We start from the raw sequence: 19,238 nt of genomic DNA on the forward strand, positions 1-19,238 counted from the left end.
ATGCCGAGCTGAACCTATCCTGTTGCATTCTCATGCTTGACATTCTGTTGAAACAGGTAAAGCTTCTGTATGCTTTCTCACGGAAGCAGGATGAAGCATGTGCTACGTTAAATATCGTAGATGGAGCTGCAGAACGTGGACAAGCACACAGGGATTAACACGTGGGTGTGCAAGGATGCGTGTCGTCTGATGAAGTCGATCGTAGCCGCGAGTTGGAACAACTGTCACGTGTGCAGTGCCAATAGCGAGTGCACTTACTGCGAGTCTAGCGTGATCTGGCACCAGTTATGTCTACAATTGGTCACCTACATGGCACCGGAGAGTCCAGCTTACCCTCCCGACGTGAGTTCTTTGTACTCGATATCTAGAGATGACACCGATTAGAAAAATCAGAAGAATCGAGTCATTCACACGCCAGTCAGCGTTTGCTTGATCACCGGACCAAGGAATCACCTGGATCTTTTGTCTTCGCTTGTACTGGATTTGTGTTTTGGTCTTTAGAAAATCGTGGATGACAGCGCGGACGATCACGGTCGCAAGAGTCCAGAGACATCTAGGAAAGGTGACTCGAAGTCTGACGTGGTGATCAGTATGCCGGTAGCGGAAACGCACTCGGTCGGTGGCGTTCTCGCGCACATGCCTCAGGTATACTCCACGAAAACGTCCCGCTGTCAAATTCGAGATGTTCTATTATACACTTGTTTCTATTATACAACCTGTTACACCGCCTAAGAGACACAGCGTCTTTCTTTCTATCTCTCTGTGCGAAACACTTTCCGCAACAACAATAAACGCAGCATGCTGTTCATCTAACTAGAAAAAAAAAAAACAAAAAACAAAAAAACAAAAAAAAACTGTGTGTGCCTCTCTCTGTCTATCTTCTTCCACTGCGAAATGGCGTTGTGTGAACCATTGACACGGTAGGCTAATCTATGTGGCCGGAGGTAGCTATTTTGATCGTTTATATCAGTTCTTCGAACAGATCATGACAGCCACAGTAGAGACAGTTTCGGAGCAGCTGGACCTTGCGGCTATCATGCCAACGGAAAAGGTCATGTCGGCTGTTGCCCGGGCCGTTACCCTCTCAGAGACTGACGTAGGTAAGAAAGAAATTCGCCTAAACACGTCCTTGATACCTGATTGATGATCTCAGCCTTGATTCGTTGTGATTAATTGACAGATAATTGATAGGTTTCGAGTGTCGCGTTAATTTGACAGACTTTTTGACACTTCCGAACTTCGTAAACGAAGTGTCAGAGTCAGACATGTCTTATGCTAAGTATTGTAGCTGCATTGCAGTGGGCAGGATAGAACGAGTTCGTAAATTAAATTGTTCCAATGTAGATTAACCTGTAAACTTGATTATAAATTTGAACGTGATATCTGGGGAACGAGTAATCCCAGTGTTAACCAGTATTGCTGGCAATCGCTTGTTCCAGCAACTGAACGTATTGACTCTAATGCTCCACCGATTTTACGACCTCGTTGTATCGCGTTCGCTGCTATACTTGGATCAGAAGACTTCCGATAAATGGATCCAAGTACTCCGAAGATGAGTCTCTTAAATCGCTATGTTTGGATCAACCTTTCAACATTTTTACGACTTCGGATGAACACAGAAGTTTCACTCTAAACTTTCATCTAAATTTTCTCCGAAATTATTCAGTATATTTTTGTATTTAATTTCTCAAATAATTTTGATTTCTATACTAAATTAGTTTCACGTAAGCTCAGTCTATCTGCAAAGAGTTGATTAAAAAGGACTCGAGTTCGTCGAGAGATCCTGAGTGTGATGTCTGACCAAGTACAGGTCTATTCTACTTCGACTCATAAAAGAATCGAACTCTGTCCAATTTTCAAGTCTAATTTTGTTAATCATTATACAATTATTATCCCAAATTTTCTATAGATGTTAGAAGATTGGTTTTAATTGGTTTTCTCTATTCCAGCCACAGCAACAGTGAGCGTAGCCAAACCACGACTGATAGGAGAGAACGATCAGCCGCTGAATCTCAGCCCAGAGAACGAGACAGACGATTTCTGGCACACGTCTGTTGGAAAGTTTCGATTCAATATCGAGGATCTTCCCGAGCAGTTGCAGTATATACACAAGCTTCTAAAGGTACGATGCTGGAGAAGAAAATGAAAAACATTTTGCGAGACGAAATCCTCCATTTTTATTTAATTGACAGGAGGTGATGACGATCGACAAGCCAGACATCCTCTATTACATGCTACAATGTCTAAACGTGATGTGTCTCTACGGAGACGCTTTCAACATAGCGGTGAAGGACCACCAAGGCTTCTTCATCTGGTGCCAAGAAAATCTGCTGATCAAAAAGTAAGACTCTCCTTGCGAGCTTAGATACGCGAGATTCCCTTCACCCGCAAAAGATAACAGTTTATCTATTCTTTATCAACCATACTCTTTGTACTTCCAGACGAGTAAAAATGTCAGGTAAAAATGCGTGCATCTCGATGCCAAGTATTTCCATTATTTCGTAGATAATCTCGATCAAGGCTGATCTTCGGCGTGCTAAGTTTCATTTCTTCTTGTTTCACTGCTTCCACAGTCTATGGGAACTCCTAAACGCCGAGCACTCGCACATAGCCCAAGTCACCGTGCCATTGCTGCTACACTGTGTCACGCTACCCTGCGGGACTGACACTTTCTGGCGTCTGATCCAGGAAGAGTTCCACAACCTGGACTGGCGAGTTCGGTTCGTGGCAGGTACGAAAATAAAGTTGATCGAGAATTCTGAACACCGCTGAGAAAAATTAATTTCTCGATATTCCGATACTTGACAGTCGAGAGAGTTACGCTGATCGCCAGATTCATGGACTCGACTCCTCTGAGAAACGTGATGAGCCTCCAGGCAGCTCTGGCGAACGCATTCTGTTATCTGATCGCCAGCATGGACGACAGCAACGTGTACGTGGCTCAGAGATCCACCTTGTACCTTGGTACCATTCACGACACAGCCATGAAAGTAAGCAACTCGTCATGCTCGTCGAACAATTCCAACGCGACACGCGCGTTCACTCGACTTGTGAATGCTTCCAGTCGCTGATCCTCTGTCTGGAGACCCAATTCGACTCGGTGATAGTGGATCGCCCAATGGTACTGCAGTCGTTGTACCAATTGCACAACAGTCTCAGTGACAGATCTATATTGACATGGGAGTTCTTCCTGAACCGTTTCGAGGCTCTGTTCCTGGAGGCTCAGATAATCTTGGAGAGATCCGGGGATGTGCCCTATCTACGCGGTCAGTTATAATTAAAATCGAGGCTATTCGTCGAAGTAATTCACGAAACTATTCCATTATAGTAATCCGTGGGTCCGTAGATCTCAGAAATACGGATCTAAACAGCGAGATCTTCATGAAGAAGCTGCACAGAGCTCAGGAAGCTCTGTCGCAGTCTGACGGGAGCGGAACCAACTCCATAAAGACGCTGAGCGCTAGCTTCGGCACAAAATGGCCGTACAAGCGCACAATGTCCGCGCCTGCGTCGATGATTCCTCGCCAGGACACTAAACAAGGTACACGAATCGCGCGATTCGTGGAAAGTATATCGTGATTCACTTCATAGCTTACTTTATAGTCAGAAGTTCATCATAGATCACTATCGACGTTGAATCATGAGAGTGTACACCTAAGAGTCTGTCAGACTCGGAGACATAGGAGTCTGGCCCAGAGAATGTCCCTTTGACCCTTGCAAAATTAACAGTCACGTCAGATTAGATAGTAGATTTATCAGGTTATCTCGAAATATCGTTAGAATCAAGTGGATCCTTGAAGAGATACGGGGATTCTTCAAATTGACAGAGATTGACAACAAAGTCGTCGAGTTATGCATTTTCTACAGGGTGGTTGAAAAGTATCAACTAAACAAAGGATTACAGAGAATGATGAGAGAAGCAATTCTTCATGGATAGAGGTATACCTAATTTCGATTATCAGCAATATTAACGTATATTCGTCATCTATGAAGGTGCAAACGTTAAAAGTTTATTAGAAAGCATCTATCCATACACTAGCAGCTATCATGAAGAATCTACGACACTTCTCTTAAAGCAAAAATCGAAATTGTTACAATTTCTTATTCAAAATTAGCCACTCAATGATCGTCTTTTCAATTTCTCTTGTTAACCCCTTGTCCTACGATGTAGGTTCCGATGGCACACGCCATAATCAACAACAAAGTCAAATTACTATTTTCCTAGCTACGTAAATTACTAATTCCCTCGATAAAGTAAATAAAATAACGCGTAGGTGTCTTCTCTGTGTTCGAGGAAAACGTCCAAACTGATTCCTCTATTGTTGGTCACGGACCACTCTATCACCCAGCCCAAATTTTTCTCAGAAAACATTGTAAGGAAATAAAATAAATGTTACTAACCAGACTCTGGTTCGAAAACTCTCGAAGCTCCGTTGGCGCGTGGCACGATCAACAGCAAAGTCGGTCACGCGTCGAGCCATTTCGTCCTAACGTGGCGAAGAATAACACGCAACTGAGCGAGGAAAACATCAGTGAAAATTAACCACGAGGCTGTCCGAGCCTGACGATGTTTACATTGGATCCTATCTACAAACCACGCCTCTCACTGCGTTGTGTTTCTCCTGATTTCCTTACCGCGAGTACCTACGTTGTAGAGGATCAAGAGGATCAACAACGTGGATCAAAAACCTAAACAGCAGAACTGCTGAGCCTTCGAGCCATTCCACGGCTCGACAAATCTGTCTTAAGTTGTCCCAATCACACACGACTTACGTGAAGCACATCGACAAATCACGAGCGTGACACGTGGTGTTTACATCTAGCCCGGTCGACGTACCACGTGCCAAGCACGTGATAGTCAGTTTCGACCCGATCGATGTACCACGAGCCAGGCTCGTGATAATCAGTTTTGGATCGAACATCTGACCACGAGCCTCAAACGTGGTTGTAGACCAAGGGGTTAACGCACGAGAGAAGAGGAAACAGATTTATTTAAAAAGAAGGAATCCCAATTATAAATAACGTTCCGAAACACCCTGTAGATCGCGAAACTCTGTACCAAAGTCGAACGAATCCCTGAATCTCGAAGGAAGAGGCAGTCCACAACAGCAATCTATCTCTCGCTGCCTACTTAGCCCTAGAGTTACAGAAAGCTAGTCGATCGTCCATCGTCTAAACCACTTCACGCCCTGACCTGTTACACGCGTTTCTCAATTGTGTTCCACCGTGTCGAACCGCGCAGAAAAGGAGAAGGTGTACAACCGGCAATACTCGGCGCCTATCCTGAAGCGCAAGAGCTCCAGATTCGGACTGGGTCAGTTGCTGGGGCCCACCCCACCTAATAACAGTATACCAGGTAGAGTAGCGCTGCTGATGCTAGCCTTAGACGTGGCCGTTCCTTTGTGTTCTCTATGTTCCCACATACACACACACATGTACACGCCCCTTTTCCCATCTGTGTACGCGAAACGCGGTAATGTTTGAGGATGTTCGATGTGGAACCTTTATGGTAAGTTTTGATGGTTCATCAGCCTCCTTTGAGGGAGTTCGCTTTAGACGTTCTTTGTATGCCAAGTAATTGGAAGGGTTAAAGGTGTTCCTTCATTATGAATAACCATTTGATTGTACGGGGATATTTCGCTTGGTCTGACTTAGGTCTTGTGCTATGGAGCTAAGTGACAAGCTTGGTTTGAGGGAAATGGAAATTCGAGAATTCGACAATTTTTGTTCCCCCTTGTTTTGGGTATTGTTTGTCGATAGGATCGAAGTGTTTGATCTAGAATTCAGTAGATAGACAAGTTCCCATTTTCTTTCCTTTCCTTTTTTACAGTCGTAGTGAGTAGACATTAACTCGTAGTGTTTGGACACTTTTATTTCTTTGTAGATTCGTACATCTCTTCCTCTGGGTAGCTCGCTTACCCTGGTAGTGCGAATGTTCGTAGATAGTTTCCTGGCAATGAACAATGCAAGGTAGATTTTTAACTGTACGAATTTTTAGAACACATCGAGACAGGCTTTGCTTGTGCATGATCGCAGATATTGAAAAGAAACTTAGAGAATTTTGATCTTAAAATGTAAGCACTGGCATTGGTAAGATTTTTATAAACCTCACTCGTTCTATGCGATTCGGTTGATCGCCGTTGGGCACAATGTTTATTATTGTTCGATATTACAGATGGACATGTTCATTCGTTGAATATGGTGGACGAAACTAGTGCGCTGCCAGGAAACACTCACAAGATCGTGGACTTGGAAGAAGCTGACAAGGAGACCATGCATTTGCTGGTCTTCCTGCTAATGCAGTTCCTTTCTAGACAGGACCAGGTGAATAAAACATTTGCTGTGATTATTTCATTCGAGAACCTCCATTTTTAACGAAATAAATATCGTCGAACATAGGCCTATCCAACGGATGAGAAACCCCTATCGAAGACTCAAGGAATCGTGTTGCGCCATCTGTACCTCCTACTAGGCTACAACCAAACTGAACGCACTTTTCATACTTCACCGCAACGACTGAGGTAGCAAATTGAAACAAAATGGAATCCAAGTATTTTCTACAAAAGAATCTGATCTAATAGATCTTTAAATCCTAAATATTTGAAATTTTTAATATAAATTATAAATAAATATTATTTCAGGGTATCTCCAGTGTTCAACGTCTTCATCGCGAATCTGCCTCAACTATTAGACCAGAACCACGTGATGGGATGGGTGATGACACCGCCTGTTCTAGCTATTCTTCAGCACTGTCCTTGTCCTCCGCAAGGTATGCCTCCGTCTGATCATCAAGCACCCACTTACAGCCTCTGGTACCTCGAACCTCAAAACAGACGTTCTTGGTTAATGTCTCTCCTTGTCATACTGTATAAGGTAAGACAGGCGTCTTCTTAAACGTCACTCTATTCTTACGAGATAACTATATGAATGTCGTGTCGTGCCCAGTGTCAATACGGCCAGCAGCCATGGTGCAGTCAGCTGCAAGTGCTGATCAAGATCGTGTTGAACACTCTGGACACCCAGTACCACCAGTGCAAGAGGATTCCAGCTACTGTCGTGATGGGTGGCCCACCATCCAGATCACGCGGTACCGAGCGAACATTTTTAAATAAAATAACGTCGCGACGAAGTTAAACTTGACGAGGCATCTCGTTGAATTTTAGACGTCTCACAACCGTCTCTGGGCGTAGACCACGAGTTAATGGCCAGTACCGTGGGAGACCTGAACGCCGAGAGTCCCCCGATAAGGACTCCCATGGTGTCAGTGCACCAACGAAGTCCAGGGCCGACGCACAGTCAGATGGAGACTCATTGGGAGGAGAGTGCAACCACCTGTCGTTACACGAACAAGCACTCCAGGTTATTTGATACATATATTCATCCTAGTTACACTGCATCCCTGTCGATACCATAGACTCCCCGTGGGAAGGTAGAGCACTAGGCTACTTCAGCTTGGAATGTTTCACATGGACGTGTTTGCGAGTTCTGCACTCTCTTGACTGACTTCTTCATACTCTTGCCCTTTCTTTTTTTTTATTTTGTCATCTTTTAAAACGACTGCGTCTTTTTAAGGACAGCTGAAACGAGCGATCGTGAGGTTAACCGAGAACTTCTCTCACTTTGTATATAGAGTGACCTTAGAGCATCTGAAACCGTTTTCACGACACGACTCAAGACCAGGGGAACAAAGATATCGATACATTCCCTCGTATTTACTAGGCATGGAACGAAGTAGCAATAAACAGGACTAAGAGATCAGATCTGTCGGACAGTCGTCTGTCGTAAAGTTGCATATCCCCCCTATCATTTGACCGAATAGCGAAACTAGCAAATTCTAGGCACTAGAGTAACCTAGACTGTCTTGAAAACGTTCAATCCGAGAACCAGTGAGAAAAGTACACCATGTCACACCTGTGCCTGTGCTTACACCAGTAGCTGCTTGTTACAATTTCCGCTATTGTGAATGCTCTGCAAAGCTACTCGATCAATGCGGATGATACGGAGTCCGAGCTGGCTGCAATACCCGAGAGCCCAAAATCTGACAGCACCTTACATGGCAGCAGTGGGGGATCGCTCGGAGAACTGGAGGAAACACCCACGTCTGTTATCAGGAGTGTTTCTCTACATGGATCTAGGATCTCGTCCGACATGTTGACGAAAATGGAATGGAACAATCAGAACCTTATCAGAAAATCGGAAGGGATCAGCAGACCTACGTGGTTCCTTGGCAGCGAGGAGGATTCTCACCAGGTATACCAAGATGAACAAACTATTTATCAGTTATTAACACTAAACGTACGGGTTTACACCTTTACACACACCTATTCTTAAGAGGTCAAATGACTCCTCGTGGTACATAAGGTATGCAAAGCATTTCTCTCGCTAAAAAATGAACGAAAAGAAAAATGGGAAGCGAGAAATTAGATAATCAGATAATAAAACAATCTACAAAAAGTCAGATGAGCGAAAGAAATAACAATAAATGTACGATTTATAGAGTCAATTCTGAAAGGTGTCATTTGACACCGTTTAGCACGTTTAGTGTTAAATCCTCGAAATGTACAAACAAATGCAGTTAATATTGAACAGCTAGGTCCTTAGCTGAAGATGAAGTCTTGATTCTACCTTTTCCTAACAGAGTACAAGGACTGGGCCCCAGAAAAAGTGGAGCGTGCACGAGGGCGTGAAAATGATGGTGACAAGCACGTTATTGAGTGGTCAGGCAGATTTGCAGAGGTACACTCCTGGGTCGAGAATGGAGAAAATGACAGAGAGGATAGAGAAGGGAATCCTGGAGAAAGGGATACCCGAAAAGTCAGCGTCAGAGAAGGCTGCCCAAGAGAGGAACGTCACTGTACAGATCTCTTTTAACGGGGACACAGCTTCCTCGAAGCCTTTTGGGTTATCTAGCGCTCTCGTCAGCACTCTGCCAGCCCAAGTCCAAAAGTAATTCCCCCTCGTGGCTACATCCCACGTATCTGGTGAAACAGGTTCGCATTAACGAAGATGAACGCAACCGTGTTACAGATACGAGTTCTCGAAGGACAAGATGCCCCCAGCAGGTTCGAGCAATTCGGATTCACCGAATTCTAAGCAACTGGGTCGTCAGAAGCGCATAGAGCAAAGTGTGACCATATCCTCGCCTGTGTCTCCAGGCCAAGTGGTTACAGTGACGAGCAGCGACCAGTCAAGCTCGCCAGCAGTCAGCTCGATCTCGTCTCAGATCACGAGCACGGACAATGGCCAGCATCCAAGCTGGAACGACCCTCCTCATCCGCTAACAGCGCCAACAGTCGAGAGACTCCTGCCTATTGGAACTACGGTTCGCCCGGCTGGTAAATATCTTTTATTCTCACAGATAAACGGAACTTTTATCAACCGGCTGATAACTCTCTAGGCTCGCGACCCACTCAACGAATTCTCCGATGCGAAGATACGTATGGCTCTCCCGAGTCGCCTTTATCGAAGATGGACGTCTTGACAGTCAGTAAGTATTTGCTTTCCTCGTGCCACATTCTTTCACGATTCTTAACTCGTTCACTCTCGTAACTGTGTCACAGTCCCAGCTACTAAATTAGGGAAAAGCGAAAATATCGAGTTCCAGTCATTTTCCAACGAATGAAATTTGTTTCCCAGGCTCTTCCTTCGATCAGGACAGCGAAACGTGCATGTCCAGCGACATAACGAGTCCACGAAGCATATCGCAGTTAGAGTTCCCCATGCCTGAACGACTGCTACCTGTTGGGCCTCACAGAGACTTCTCCTGCCTGGTTGAGCACGTTCGCCAGGCGCTCGGGGTCCACGAGATGGAAGGTACGAGTCGTCATCGCACGAACAACCAATTATATCGTTTCATTGACGATCACTCGTTAAATCCCTCAGATTCCAATAAATACAGCAATGGGAGAGGAGATGGTCAGCTGCCGGTGAAACAGGACAGCACAACGTCTGAGAATATGGTGAATAGTATTTATAGCTCTGCAGAGTCGACTGTGCACACGCGAAGTAACAAACCCTGATCTTTCAGTCAGCATCTCTGGTCCCAACGTCTAACGAGATACACTCGAGTAGATCGACGAGTCCAAGACGACTGATCAAGCAGGTAGCTCTAGAATCGCCGCCTCCAGCGATCGAATGCTTAGATTATCCCTCTAGAGCCTTCGACCCTGATCGGAGAACCAGAGCAAAGGATCACATTCGTATCCAACGAGACAAGCCTCGAAAGGACAGCATCACTGGGCAAGATGGTCCAATGACCAGACGCACAGATTCTTGGTAAAGAAATCTCTGTTACGAGACTCGGTTAATAGTCTCCTCAAAGAAGAGACTAGACTTAGAGCTATTTCAGACTATTTCAGAAAACGATGACGATTCTCTTCGTTGACAGGTCTGGTCCCCAACTGCAGCCAGCCTTCGACGTCGCCTCGCAACAGGCCTATCACGCTGACTTCAGTCTAAAGCAGAGTCTGTTTCGCATCGGAGATGACTGCATTTACGAGAGGTAGGTCTGTCTGAGGTTAATGATAAATATCTATCCTTGGTGTGTAATACCATCTTCGAATTCGCGGTAGGTGCTCAGAATGCGGGACGATAAAAGAGGAGTACTCCGACGAGGAACTTGGACTGTGCATCATCAATTTGGGCACGTTCATCCATCGCGAGCCGTCCCTGGCAGCCCCGCTCTTGCCAGAAATTCTACGTGTGGTGACAAAGTCGGTCCCGAATTTCATCTCGTCTATTTAGCGATAGCCTATCAATAATACGTCCTCATGTACAGGGTGGCCCTCAACGCGATGTACCCTTGGCAGAGCGAGAGCAACAAGCATCTGCCCGGTGGCGCAATCAGCGTGGCTCACCAATTCCTACGTTGCGTGCTGCACCAGCTGGCGCCTAATGGCGTTTTCTTGCAAATGTTCCAAACACATCTGAATGGTATATAACCTTAATATATCCAGATTCTGTCACAGGTGGGAAGGCAATTCGGATGACTGTTTATTTTTCAGAGTCCACGAGGATGCAGTTCTTCAAGAGCGTCACTCAGGCCCTGGCCGACTTCAACGAACTCACTCCGATTGCACTTCTGCAATTATTCATCGAGGTACTTCTGCCAATTCTTTTCCCAATTCATTTCCCAACAAATATTTCGATCTACGAGAGTCTGCATTCGCAAGTGATCCATAACGAACTCACTCCCATAGTACTTCTACAATAATTCATCGAGGTACTTCTGTCAATTCTTTTCCCAATTCATTTCCCACCGAATATTTCCACCCATGAGAGTCTGTATTCATAAATAATTCAGTACGAACTCACTTCAATAGCACTTCTGCAATTATTCGTCGAGGTACTTCTGCGAATTCTTTTCCTAATTCATTTTTCAACCAATATTTCCATCCATGAGAATCTGTATTTGCAAGTGATCCACAAGGAACTCATTCCCATAGCACTTTTGCAATTATTCGTCGAGGTACTTCTGCCAATTCTTTTCCCAATTCATTTCCCAATGAATATTTCGATCTATGAGAGTCTGTATTCACAAATAATTCACAACGAACTCACTCCCATAGTACTTCTGCAATTATTCATCGATGTACTTCTGCGAATTCTTTTCTAAACGAATATTTCCATCCATGAGAATCTGTATTTGCAAGTGATCCACAGGGAACTCATTCCCATAGCACTTTTGCAATTATTCGTTGAGATACTTCTGCCAATTCTTTTCCCATTTCATTTCCCAACGAATATTTCCATCCATGAGAATCTGTATTCACAAATAATTCACAACGAACTCACTCCTATAGCACTCCTGCAATTATTCGTCGAGGTACTTCTGCCAATTCTTTTCCCAATTCATTTCCCAACGAATATTTCGATCTATGAGAGTCTGTATTCACAAATAATTCACAACGAACTCACTCCTATAGCACTCCTGCAATTATTCATCGAGGTACTTCTGCGAATTCTTTTCTAAACGAATATTTCGATCGATGAGAGTCTGTATTCGCAAATGAATCATAGTACTTCTGCAATTATTCATCGATGTACTTCTGCGAATTCTTTTCTAAACGAATATTTCCATCCATGAGAATCTGTATTTGCAAGTGATCCACAACGAACTCACTCCTATAGCACTCTTGCAATTATTCGTCGAGGTACTTCTGTCAATTCTTTTCCCAATTCATTTCCCAACGAATATTTCGATCTATGAGAGTCTGTATTCACAAATAATTCACAACGAACTCACTCCCATGGTACTTCTGCAATTATTCATCGATGTACTTCTGCGAATTCTTTTCTAAACGAATATTTCGATCGATGAGAGTCTGTATTCGCAAATGATCCATAACGAACTCACTCCCATAGTATTCCTGCAATAATTCATGGAGGTACTTCTGTCAATTCTTTTCTCATTTCATTTCCCAACGAATATTTCCATGAATGAGAGTCTGTATTCACAAATAATTCACAACGAACTTACTCCCATAGTACTTCTACAATCATTGGTCGAGGTACTTCTGCCAATTCTTTTCCCAATTCATTTCCCAACGAATATTTCGAACTATGAGAGTCTGTATTCACAAATAATTCACAACGAACTCACTCCCATGGTACTTTTGCAATAATTCATCGAGGTACTTCTGTCAATTCTTTTCCCAATTCATTTCCCACCGAATATTTCCATCCATGAGAGTGAGAGTATTCGTAAGTGATCCACTTTAGAAGTCTTCATCTGTTAGGTAGCTAAAATATTGTAAGGAACCTTGGATTTTAGGCCCTGAACGCGAAGAAATCCCTACCAATGGAACGCTTGCCGATTATACTATACAACATAGCCTGCTACCTGGATTGTCTACCTCTGGAAGCTGGTCTGGGTCCAGCTGCAACCACTTGGAGCGGTCTTCTGACACAATTTGACGGCCTGTTCCGCAGACTCGTGCTGCTGCTCTCGTCCATCGAGGACACCACTCCGTTATTAAGGATCATGATTTCTTTATTGAAGGTCCCTGGTATCCAGCAGTCGAAGGTCAGCTGTTCGCCGATCGTAAATAACCTGTCGTGGATGTTCGCGATCATTATCGTTGCCGCGCGATCGTCGTCGTTACAGGGACGACGTAAACGCGCCGGAGGATTTATTCCTCCTCGCTGGCCGGTGCAACGATCGGGAATTTTCGATGACTAGAGATCGTTCGATGCTCGTTCCGCGGTGATTTACGACCCGGTTTTATGACGAGTTTCTGTTTTACGATCCCGGTTCCGGTTTAGTTAAAATATTCCCCGACTCGTGTTAAAAACATCAACTTTTAACTCCGTCGAATGACAGGATCGAAGACTCTTCAACTCTTCGACGTCTCGCGAAAATATTTCTCGAAATTGCAGGGCATGTTGGATCCCTTCGCCAAGGTGCTGAGCTACGCCATCCAGAATTCTATCATCAAGTACAGCTACCTGACGGATCTGTGCTACCTCTGTCACAGAGGCTTCACCAGGGACAGGGACAAACACTTCTTCGGGAGAACCATCGTGTTCGAGCTGATCCAGGCGATCAAGTTCAAGACCAGTATACCGGACTCGAATTTTCTCTTGCTCCTGCATTTCGTGCTCCAGGTAAGCTGGTGTCCCGTTAGAAATTCGTCGCTTGGATAAATTATGCTTCGAAGTATGGAATGTTTTAGGACATCGGTGGTTCGTTACCCAACACGATCGCTTTGGAGAACGTCCAAACAGACATATCGCCAATTTACAATACCAACGCCTCCGAGTCCCTGAAGAATCAGCTGTCAGACGTGCTCGACTTCTTGGCAGACTTTCACACTTTGAGTAAAGTGAAGGTAAACGAAATAATGCTAAATAATCCCCGAGTCCACCGACATCTAAATCATTTTCGCTGTGACATGAATCTTCTGCTGGTCCTTGCAGAGCTACAGCAAGGGATTGCAGGTGGGACTGAACGAGGACACGTTAGGCGGTATATTGAAATGTGGTTTGGCGCAGTACGTCGCTCTAGAAATTACGAGAGGCAATAACAGGGAGAACAGAGCTGTGGCTAGGTATCTGCCATGGCTCTATAGCGCTCCTTCGATGATACAGCAAGGGTAATTGTTCATTTCTTGATATCTAACCCTTTGCACTCGCCATTTTTTGGCTAAAAAAGAGTAGAAGTTCAAAGATTTTCTACTACAAAGCTGACGATATTATTTTGAGCAGTAAATAAGAAATTGTACAATAATTAACACGTGGAATGTAAAATTATATAATTTCGACAATGTGCACACTGTTACGTTATCCTAACCCTTTGCACTCGCCATTTTTTGGCTAAAGAAGAGTAGAAGTTCAAAGATTTTCTACTACAAAGTTGACGATATTATTTTGAGCAGTAAATAAGAAATTGTACAATAATTAACACGTGGAATTATATAATTTCGACACTGTGCACACTGTTACGATATCCTAACCCTTTGCACTCGACGATTTTTTGGCTAGAGAAGAGTAGAAAATCAAAAATTCTCTATTAAAAAACTGACGATACTTTTTTAAGCAGTAAATAAAGAATTTTATAATAATAGAATTGTAGAATTATTTGATTTCGATACCTTGCACACTGTTACGTTACATTAAATTTGATATATTAATTAATATAGATCTTCGAAATTTTATGAAATGGTGACTGAGGGTCACCTCTCCAGTGCAAAGGGTTAAATTTCACATATTAATTAATACAAGTCTTCGAAATTTTGTTAAATGGCGACTGAAAGGCGCCTCTCCAGTGCAAACAGTTAAATCAGACCTCAATAAGTCCTATCCATTTCGAATTTTTCTGTGTAATTCTGTTTTTCAATTTTAATCGAGAAAAAAATTGACGAATCTTCGAGGAAATTTCAGGTAAACTGAAATTCGCGTATTTTCCAGAGCTCGCGAGTATGTGGATTGTATTGGACACATCAGATTGCTATCCTGGCTCCTGTTGGGTTCTCTCACGCACACCGCGATGTACGCTGGCAATAATAATACCCACACCCACGGACCATCGATCCAATCTGCACAACCGATACCACAGGAGGTTTCTTGCCACGTCGCGGATCACGTGCAAATTATATTCTCCGGGTTACCGGAACAATCTAAAGCATCGGTTTTACACATGTCCTCGATGTTCCATGCTTTTATACTGTGTCAGGTATGCACACGTATTAATTTAAACCGAGCTTCCTGGTCGTGATTACGATAGCATAGTTTATATTTAGCTATGGACGATGTACTTGGAAGAGCTATCTAAAAACAATCCATCGAACAGCGAGGGCCACAATGTTACCATGAATATTTTGCTGGAATTTTGGGGGAAAATAACACCTCGTATATTGCAACTGGTGGGATACTCGAAAGTTGTACGTGAAGAACTCGTAGGAATAATCGAAAGTATGATCGTTTTCAAATAAAATCCTTTTCTAATAAAAATTTGTTTCCACAGGTAGCTGAGATGGTAAACTTGCATTTCTTAAGCCTACTCGAAGCTCTCCTAGAGTGTGGGTCTATTTTGTTAAGTAAATTGCTACCTCTCTGGAGCCCCATCCTATATTCACATCACGTTCAGGTGAGATGAATTATGAAAATATTTAAAATTTTTTAAAATAATTTTGTGTCTTCTGGGAATGATTTTTATCGAAAATTTATTTGCGATTAGCTACCAGGGCATTTACAAGTGCGTTTACAAAATTGTCGGGACTTCCCGCCCACCAAAATGTCGGAAAACTTTGTCTCGTCGAGACGAGAATCGAATGCCACATTGTTACGATGGTTGCATCGATTGCAATTCAAGATGGGGCAGATAGAGATGCAGTCTTCCACGGCTACGCAATTTTACTCGATTTAAGGGGGAAGAATCGAAGAAAAAAAAAAGAACTGTCTACTCGGGCAGAGAATGTTTTATAAAGAATGTTTTGCGAAGAGGTTGAGTCCTATATTATTTTAGACGACGTGTGTATTGTAATAGTGATTTGTTAATGGTTATAAAATATATTTATTGTACTAAAAATTCATAAACGTTTGTTTCGTCGCGTGCCATAGAAACTTTAACTTTCCTGGCGAAGATATAAGAAAGACGCAAAAACTCTAGTAGATGGAATTTTACACGCGTCACACTCGCGTTATCGCGAAACTTGAAATTTTATTCGATCCAACACGATAGCAGCATTTGCAATAAAAGGCTGCGATTAATTTTGATAAAGCCATTAGTCACCGTGTACACATTACGTCGAGCAATTTAAGTAACTTGCATAATGAGATGTTTAGGGAATTTCTTTGGTAACTAAATCTAGTGGTATTTAATTCTAGTGAATATCATTCTCGATTTTTCAATAATGTAAACAACTTTCAGCAATCTCAGCATAAATCCGACTAATTTTTCAGTGTAAAATACAATACTAATAACGTCCATTATCTAATTGCAAAAGGATATGATTTATCCAGTTAAAAAATATTTGGAGAACACGTCATTTTCAGAAACTACTTTTATTTACGATCGATATGCCAGTTTTATGCATTTCCTACACTTGATCTATTTCCTATGAAAATTTTGATGTCGTTTTTTAATTTCCCTTATCTTAAATGAAAAATTCATTGTTTTAATACCTCACGTCAAGGACGCTTGGTTTAGGAACTGTATACCATAGTTTTGTAACTAGCATTAATGACGTGAGAAACGAGGTTAGAAATGCTTTCGATTTATTAAACGTGAAAAATTATACATTTCTCATGCTCGACAGAGTGGAATGTATACAGTACGTGTATGCACATATATTTCAATTAAAAGTAAAAGTATCGTGGAATGTGAAGTATTTCGGTGTTTGGTCGTAGTTATACGGTATTTACTTTCCTTTAGTAGCTTCAATAAAAGTGCATCGATACTGCATTCTTTTATCTTTCTCTTCTGATTTTTTCATTGTTAAATTATCGTAACTCGTGTGACTTTTTCATTCAAAAGCACTTTCTGAAAGTAGACGCGGCGAATCGAACGTAAAAGATTCAATTTCTGCAACTTTATTTAACTTTATACCTATGGTATCTTTTTTTCAGTCAAACGCATCGTTAAAATGCCGTTTAAATTCCATTTGAAGAAAAGTCGACAATATAACGTGGTCTCGAAAAACCAGTATGTGATCTGCATAGAACTGTTGGATACTACTTCTATAGAATGCACACTGAGCATTGATAGCCTTGGTCAGGAATGTTTGGACAATGTGACTCAACGATTAGGACTAGGACAACCTGAATTCTTTGGTCTACGTTATATTTCCCGGCATGATTCTCCATCTCCAAGATGGGTTGATATGGATAAGCCATTAAAAAAGCAATTGGAAAAAGAAGCTAAAAACTTTAGTCTATATCTGAGAGTCATGTACTATGTTACCGATGTACAACTTATACAAGATGAAATGACAAGGTATGCGATATCTTTGATATTTCTATACTTTTCATTTATTGCTTACTTTTTAAACATCTGGTTTTCAGGTACCACTATTACCTTCAGTTGAAAAGTGATGTTCTGGAAAGTAGATTTCAATGTAATTCCAGACAAGCAACGCTATTAGCCAGCTACTCGATGCAAGCAGAATTTGGTAACTATGATGCAGAACGACATACTATGGAATGCTTACAACAATGTACATTATTTCCTAAGGTAATAAAAAATTGATAAACACTAACATAATAAGAATCCTTCCATTTATTTCTCATTTTACTTTATTGTTTAGGATGTTATTCAAGCAGATCCTGGAGGCCAAGATTCTCTTTTGCATACTGCAGTATGCCAGTATAAGAATCTGATCGGTGTAACTCAAGCTGCAGCAGAGGAACTGTACATTTCTATTGTTATGCAGTTAGAAGGATATGGAAATGAAACATTTTCTACTAAGGTATTCACACTGAACCCATAATTTGTAATATGACAACACAATAGTATCGAAGAATAAACTTACATCTATTGAAATATAGGACAATGGTAACAATGAAGTGATACTAGGAATTTCCATCAATGGGATTATGGTTGTTTACCCTAACACACAAACAACACAATTCTATAGGTATTTACTTTATTAAACATCATATTTCAAAAATACTAAATCAGCAAACATAACGAAAATTTATACATGCCTCAGGTGGAAAGATATAAGTAATGTAATCAATCACAAAAAGACATTTAGAATAGAATGTCAAGCAGAAGGCGAGGAGCCAAAACAATTCATATTTACCGAGTCACGCAATGCAAAATATGTGTGGCGCTTGTGCATAGCTCAACACACATTTTACATGCAGCATCAAGAATCCCGGCCAATAGAGAGATCGACTAACGGATATTTCGTAAATAATATTTCATTCATTCATAATATTGTGCCAAGAAAACACTTGAATAAAAGCTTTGTATCGTATTTTAGGACAGCGACACGAATGACTCGGGAGATCATGCGGTGTCAGTAAATTTGGACAACAGAAATACAGAGGGTCACACGAGGTGGACTAGTTACAACGATTTGTCAACATCGCCCTATCCTGTTGTATCCGTATCGTCAACAGACATCAACAATTTACGTGCCTTACTTCCGTCCTATAGACCAGCACCTGATTATGAAACTGCTGTTCAAATGAAATATAATAATGGAGGAAATCCACCTCAGCCTTATTATGCTAATCAATCTACGATTGTAGGAGCAGAAATTTCGTGCCTTCTTGGAAATGTGGTTAATCGAAGTAGATACTAAAATTATAAACTATAAGGTCTATCATCAAAGGTTGTATCAAATAAGAAACACGATCGTCCCGAATATTATAGGTGTTCTTAAAAAGCAGTATTTTTTAACACTTATTTACACACACGCCTTTGAGAAAAATAATAAGAAATCTTACAGAGATTAATGGTAAAGACTGACACGCACAATTGCATGAACTATTTGTTCTTTCACTTGTTATAAACGTATTATTTTTAAATGTTAATATTTTGCGTCGCGTTGTTTCAGTATATCATGAAAAACAAAAATTCCCTTTATTATACAGGGAAGTAATTTTTCTGATTATATCAGTTTTTTAATGTTATGACTTATAAAATGTAGTAATGTATAGATGATGTTATACAAGAACTACATAACATTATATTGTAAATAGATGGTAATCTAATTCTTTTTCTTTTTTTTCAATTAATATGTTCAATAAAACAAGACATATTTATTATAATAACAAGAATAAAACTTATT

At 41.7% G+C, this 19,238-nt stretch overlaps 2 protein-coding genes across 4 annotated transcripts in view; both read left to right on the top strand.

Moving 5' to 3' along the window:
• The window catches only part of unc79 (UNC-79 domain-containing protein), a 26,927-nt gene extending 10,967 nt beyond the window's left edge, over positions 1-15,960 (top strand). The window contains exons 14-48 of the mRNA XM_017903253.1: positions 1-56; positions 121-342; positions 502-645; positions 983-1,100; positions 1,950-2,122; positions 2,193-2,341; positions 2,574-2,731; positions 2,809-2,990; positions 3,065-3,266; positions 3,347-3,541; positions 5,243-5,356; positions 6,176-6,324; positions 6,400-6,521; positions 6,642-6,873; positions 6,946-7,087; positions 7,164-7,359; positions 7,977-8,250; positions 8,639-8,946; positions 9,028-9,335; positions 9,398-9,487; positions 9,637-9,813; positions 9,883-9,959; positions 10,028-10,275; positions 10,388-10,501; positions 10,572-10,712; positions 10,778-10,932; positions 11,004-11,098; positions 12,773-13,024; positions 13,378-13,605; positions 13,674-13,829; positions 13,918-14,093; positions 14,908-15,172; positions 15,240-15,380; positions 15,464-15,586; positions 15,677-15,960. Coding sequence (XP_017758742.1) covers positions 1-56; positions 121-342; positions 502-645; positions 983-1,100; positions 1,950-2,122; positions 2,193-2,341; positions 2,574-2,731; positions 2,809-2,990; positions 3,065-3,266; positions 3,347-3,541; positions 5,243-5,356; positions 6,176-6,324; positions 6,400-6,521; positions 6,642-6,873; positions 6,946-7,087; positions 7,164-7,359; positions 7,977-8,250; positions 8,639-8,946; positions 9,028-9,335; positions 9,398-9,487; positions 9,637-9,813; positions 9,883-9,959; positions 10,028-10,275; positions 10,388-10,501; positions 10,572-10,712; positions 10,778-10,932; positions 11,004-11,098; positions 12,773-13,024; positions 13,378-13,605; positions 13,674-13,829; positions 13,918-14,093; positions 14,908-15,172; positions 15,240-15,380; positions 15,464-15,586; positions 15,677-15,865 — 6,071 coding nt within the window. The 3' untranslated portion in view covers positions 15,866-15,960. The remainder of the gene's footprint in view (positions 57-120; positions 343-501; positions 646-982; positions 1,101-1,949; positions 2,123-2,192; positions 2,342-2,573; positions 2,732-2,808; positions 2,991-3,064; positions 3,267-3,346; positions 3,542-5,242; positions 5,357-6,175; positions 6,325-6,399; positions 6,522-6,641; positions 6,874-6,945; positions 7,088-7,163; positions 7,360-7,976; positions 8,251-8,638; positions 8,947-9,027; positions 9,336-9,397; positions 9,488-9,636; positions 9,814-9,882; positions 9,960-10,027; positions 10,276-10,387; positions 10,502-10,571; positions 10,713-10,777; positions 10,933-11,003; positions 11,099-12,772; positions 13,025-13,377; positions 13,606-13,673; positions 13,830-13,917; positions 14,094-14,907; positions 15,173-15,239; positions 15,381-15,463; positions 15,587-15,676) is intronic.
• Positions 15,961-16,692: 732 nt separating this feature from the next.
• Positions 16,693-18,916, top strand: Pez (protein tyrosine phosphatase non-receptor pez). Of its 3 annotated transcripts, none has more exons than XM_017903238.1 (7): positions 16,693-16,698; positions 17,068-17,434; positions 17,503-17,671; positions 17,745-17,906; positions 17,986-18,074; positions 18,150-18,351; positions 18,426-18,916. In XM_017903238.1, exons 2-7 carry the CDS (start codon positions 17,085-17,087, stop codon positions 18,747-18,749), a joined length of 1,296 nt encoding a protein of 431 aa, XP_017758727.1. In that variant the 5' UTR covers positions 16,693-16,698; positions 17,068-17,084; the 3' UTR covers positions 18,750-18,916. The 3 variants fall into 3 exon arrangements, with proteins under 3 accessions (XP_017758727.1, XP_017758725.1, XP_017758726.1); XM_017903236.1 differs by having other exon boundaries at positions 16,695-16,772; XM_017903237.1 differs by lacking the exon at positions 16,693-16,698 and adding an exon at positions 16,776-16,855.
• The last annotated feature ends 322 nt before the right edge of the window (positions 18,917-19,238 follow it).

This window comes from Eufriesea mexicana, unplaced genomic scaffold (genome assembly GCF_001483705.2).
Source record: "Eufriesea mexicana isolate 0111107269 unplaced genomic scaffold, ASM148370v2 scaffold2208, whole genome shotgun sequence".
Taxonomy (NCBI): domain Eukaryota; kingdom Metazoa; phylum Arthropoda; class Insecta; order Hymenoptera; family Apidae; genus Eufriesea; species Eufriesea mexicana.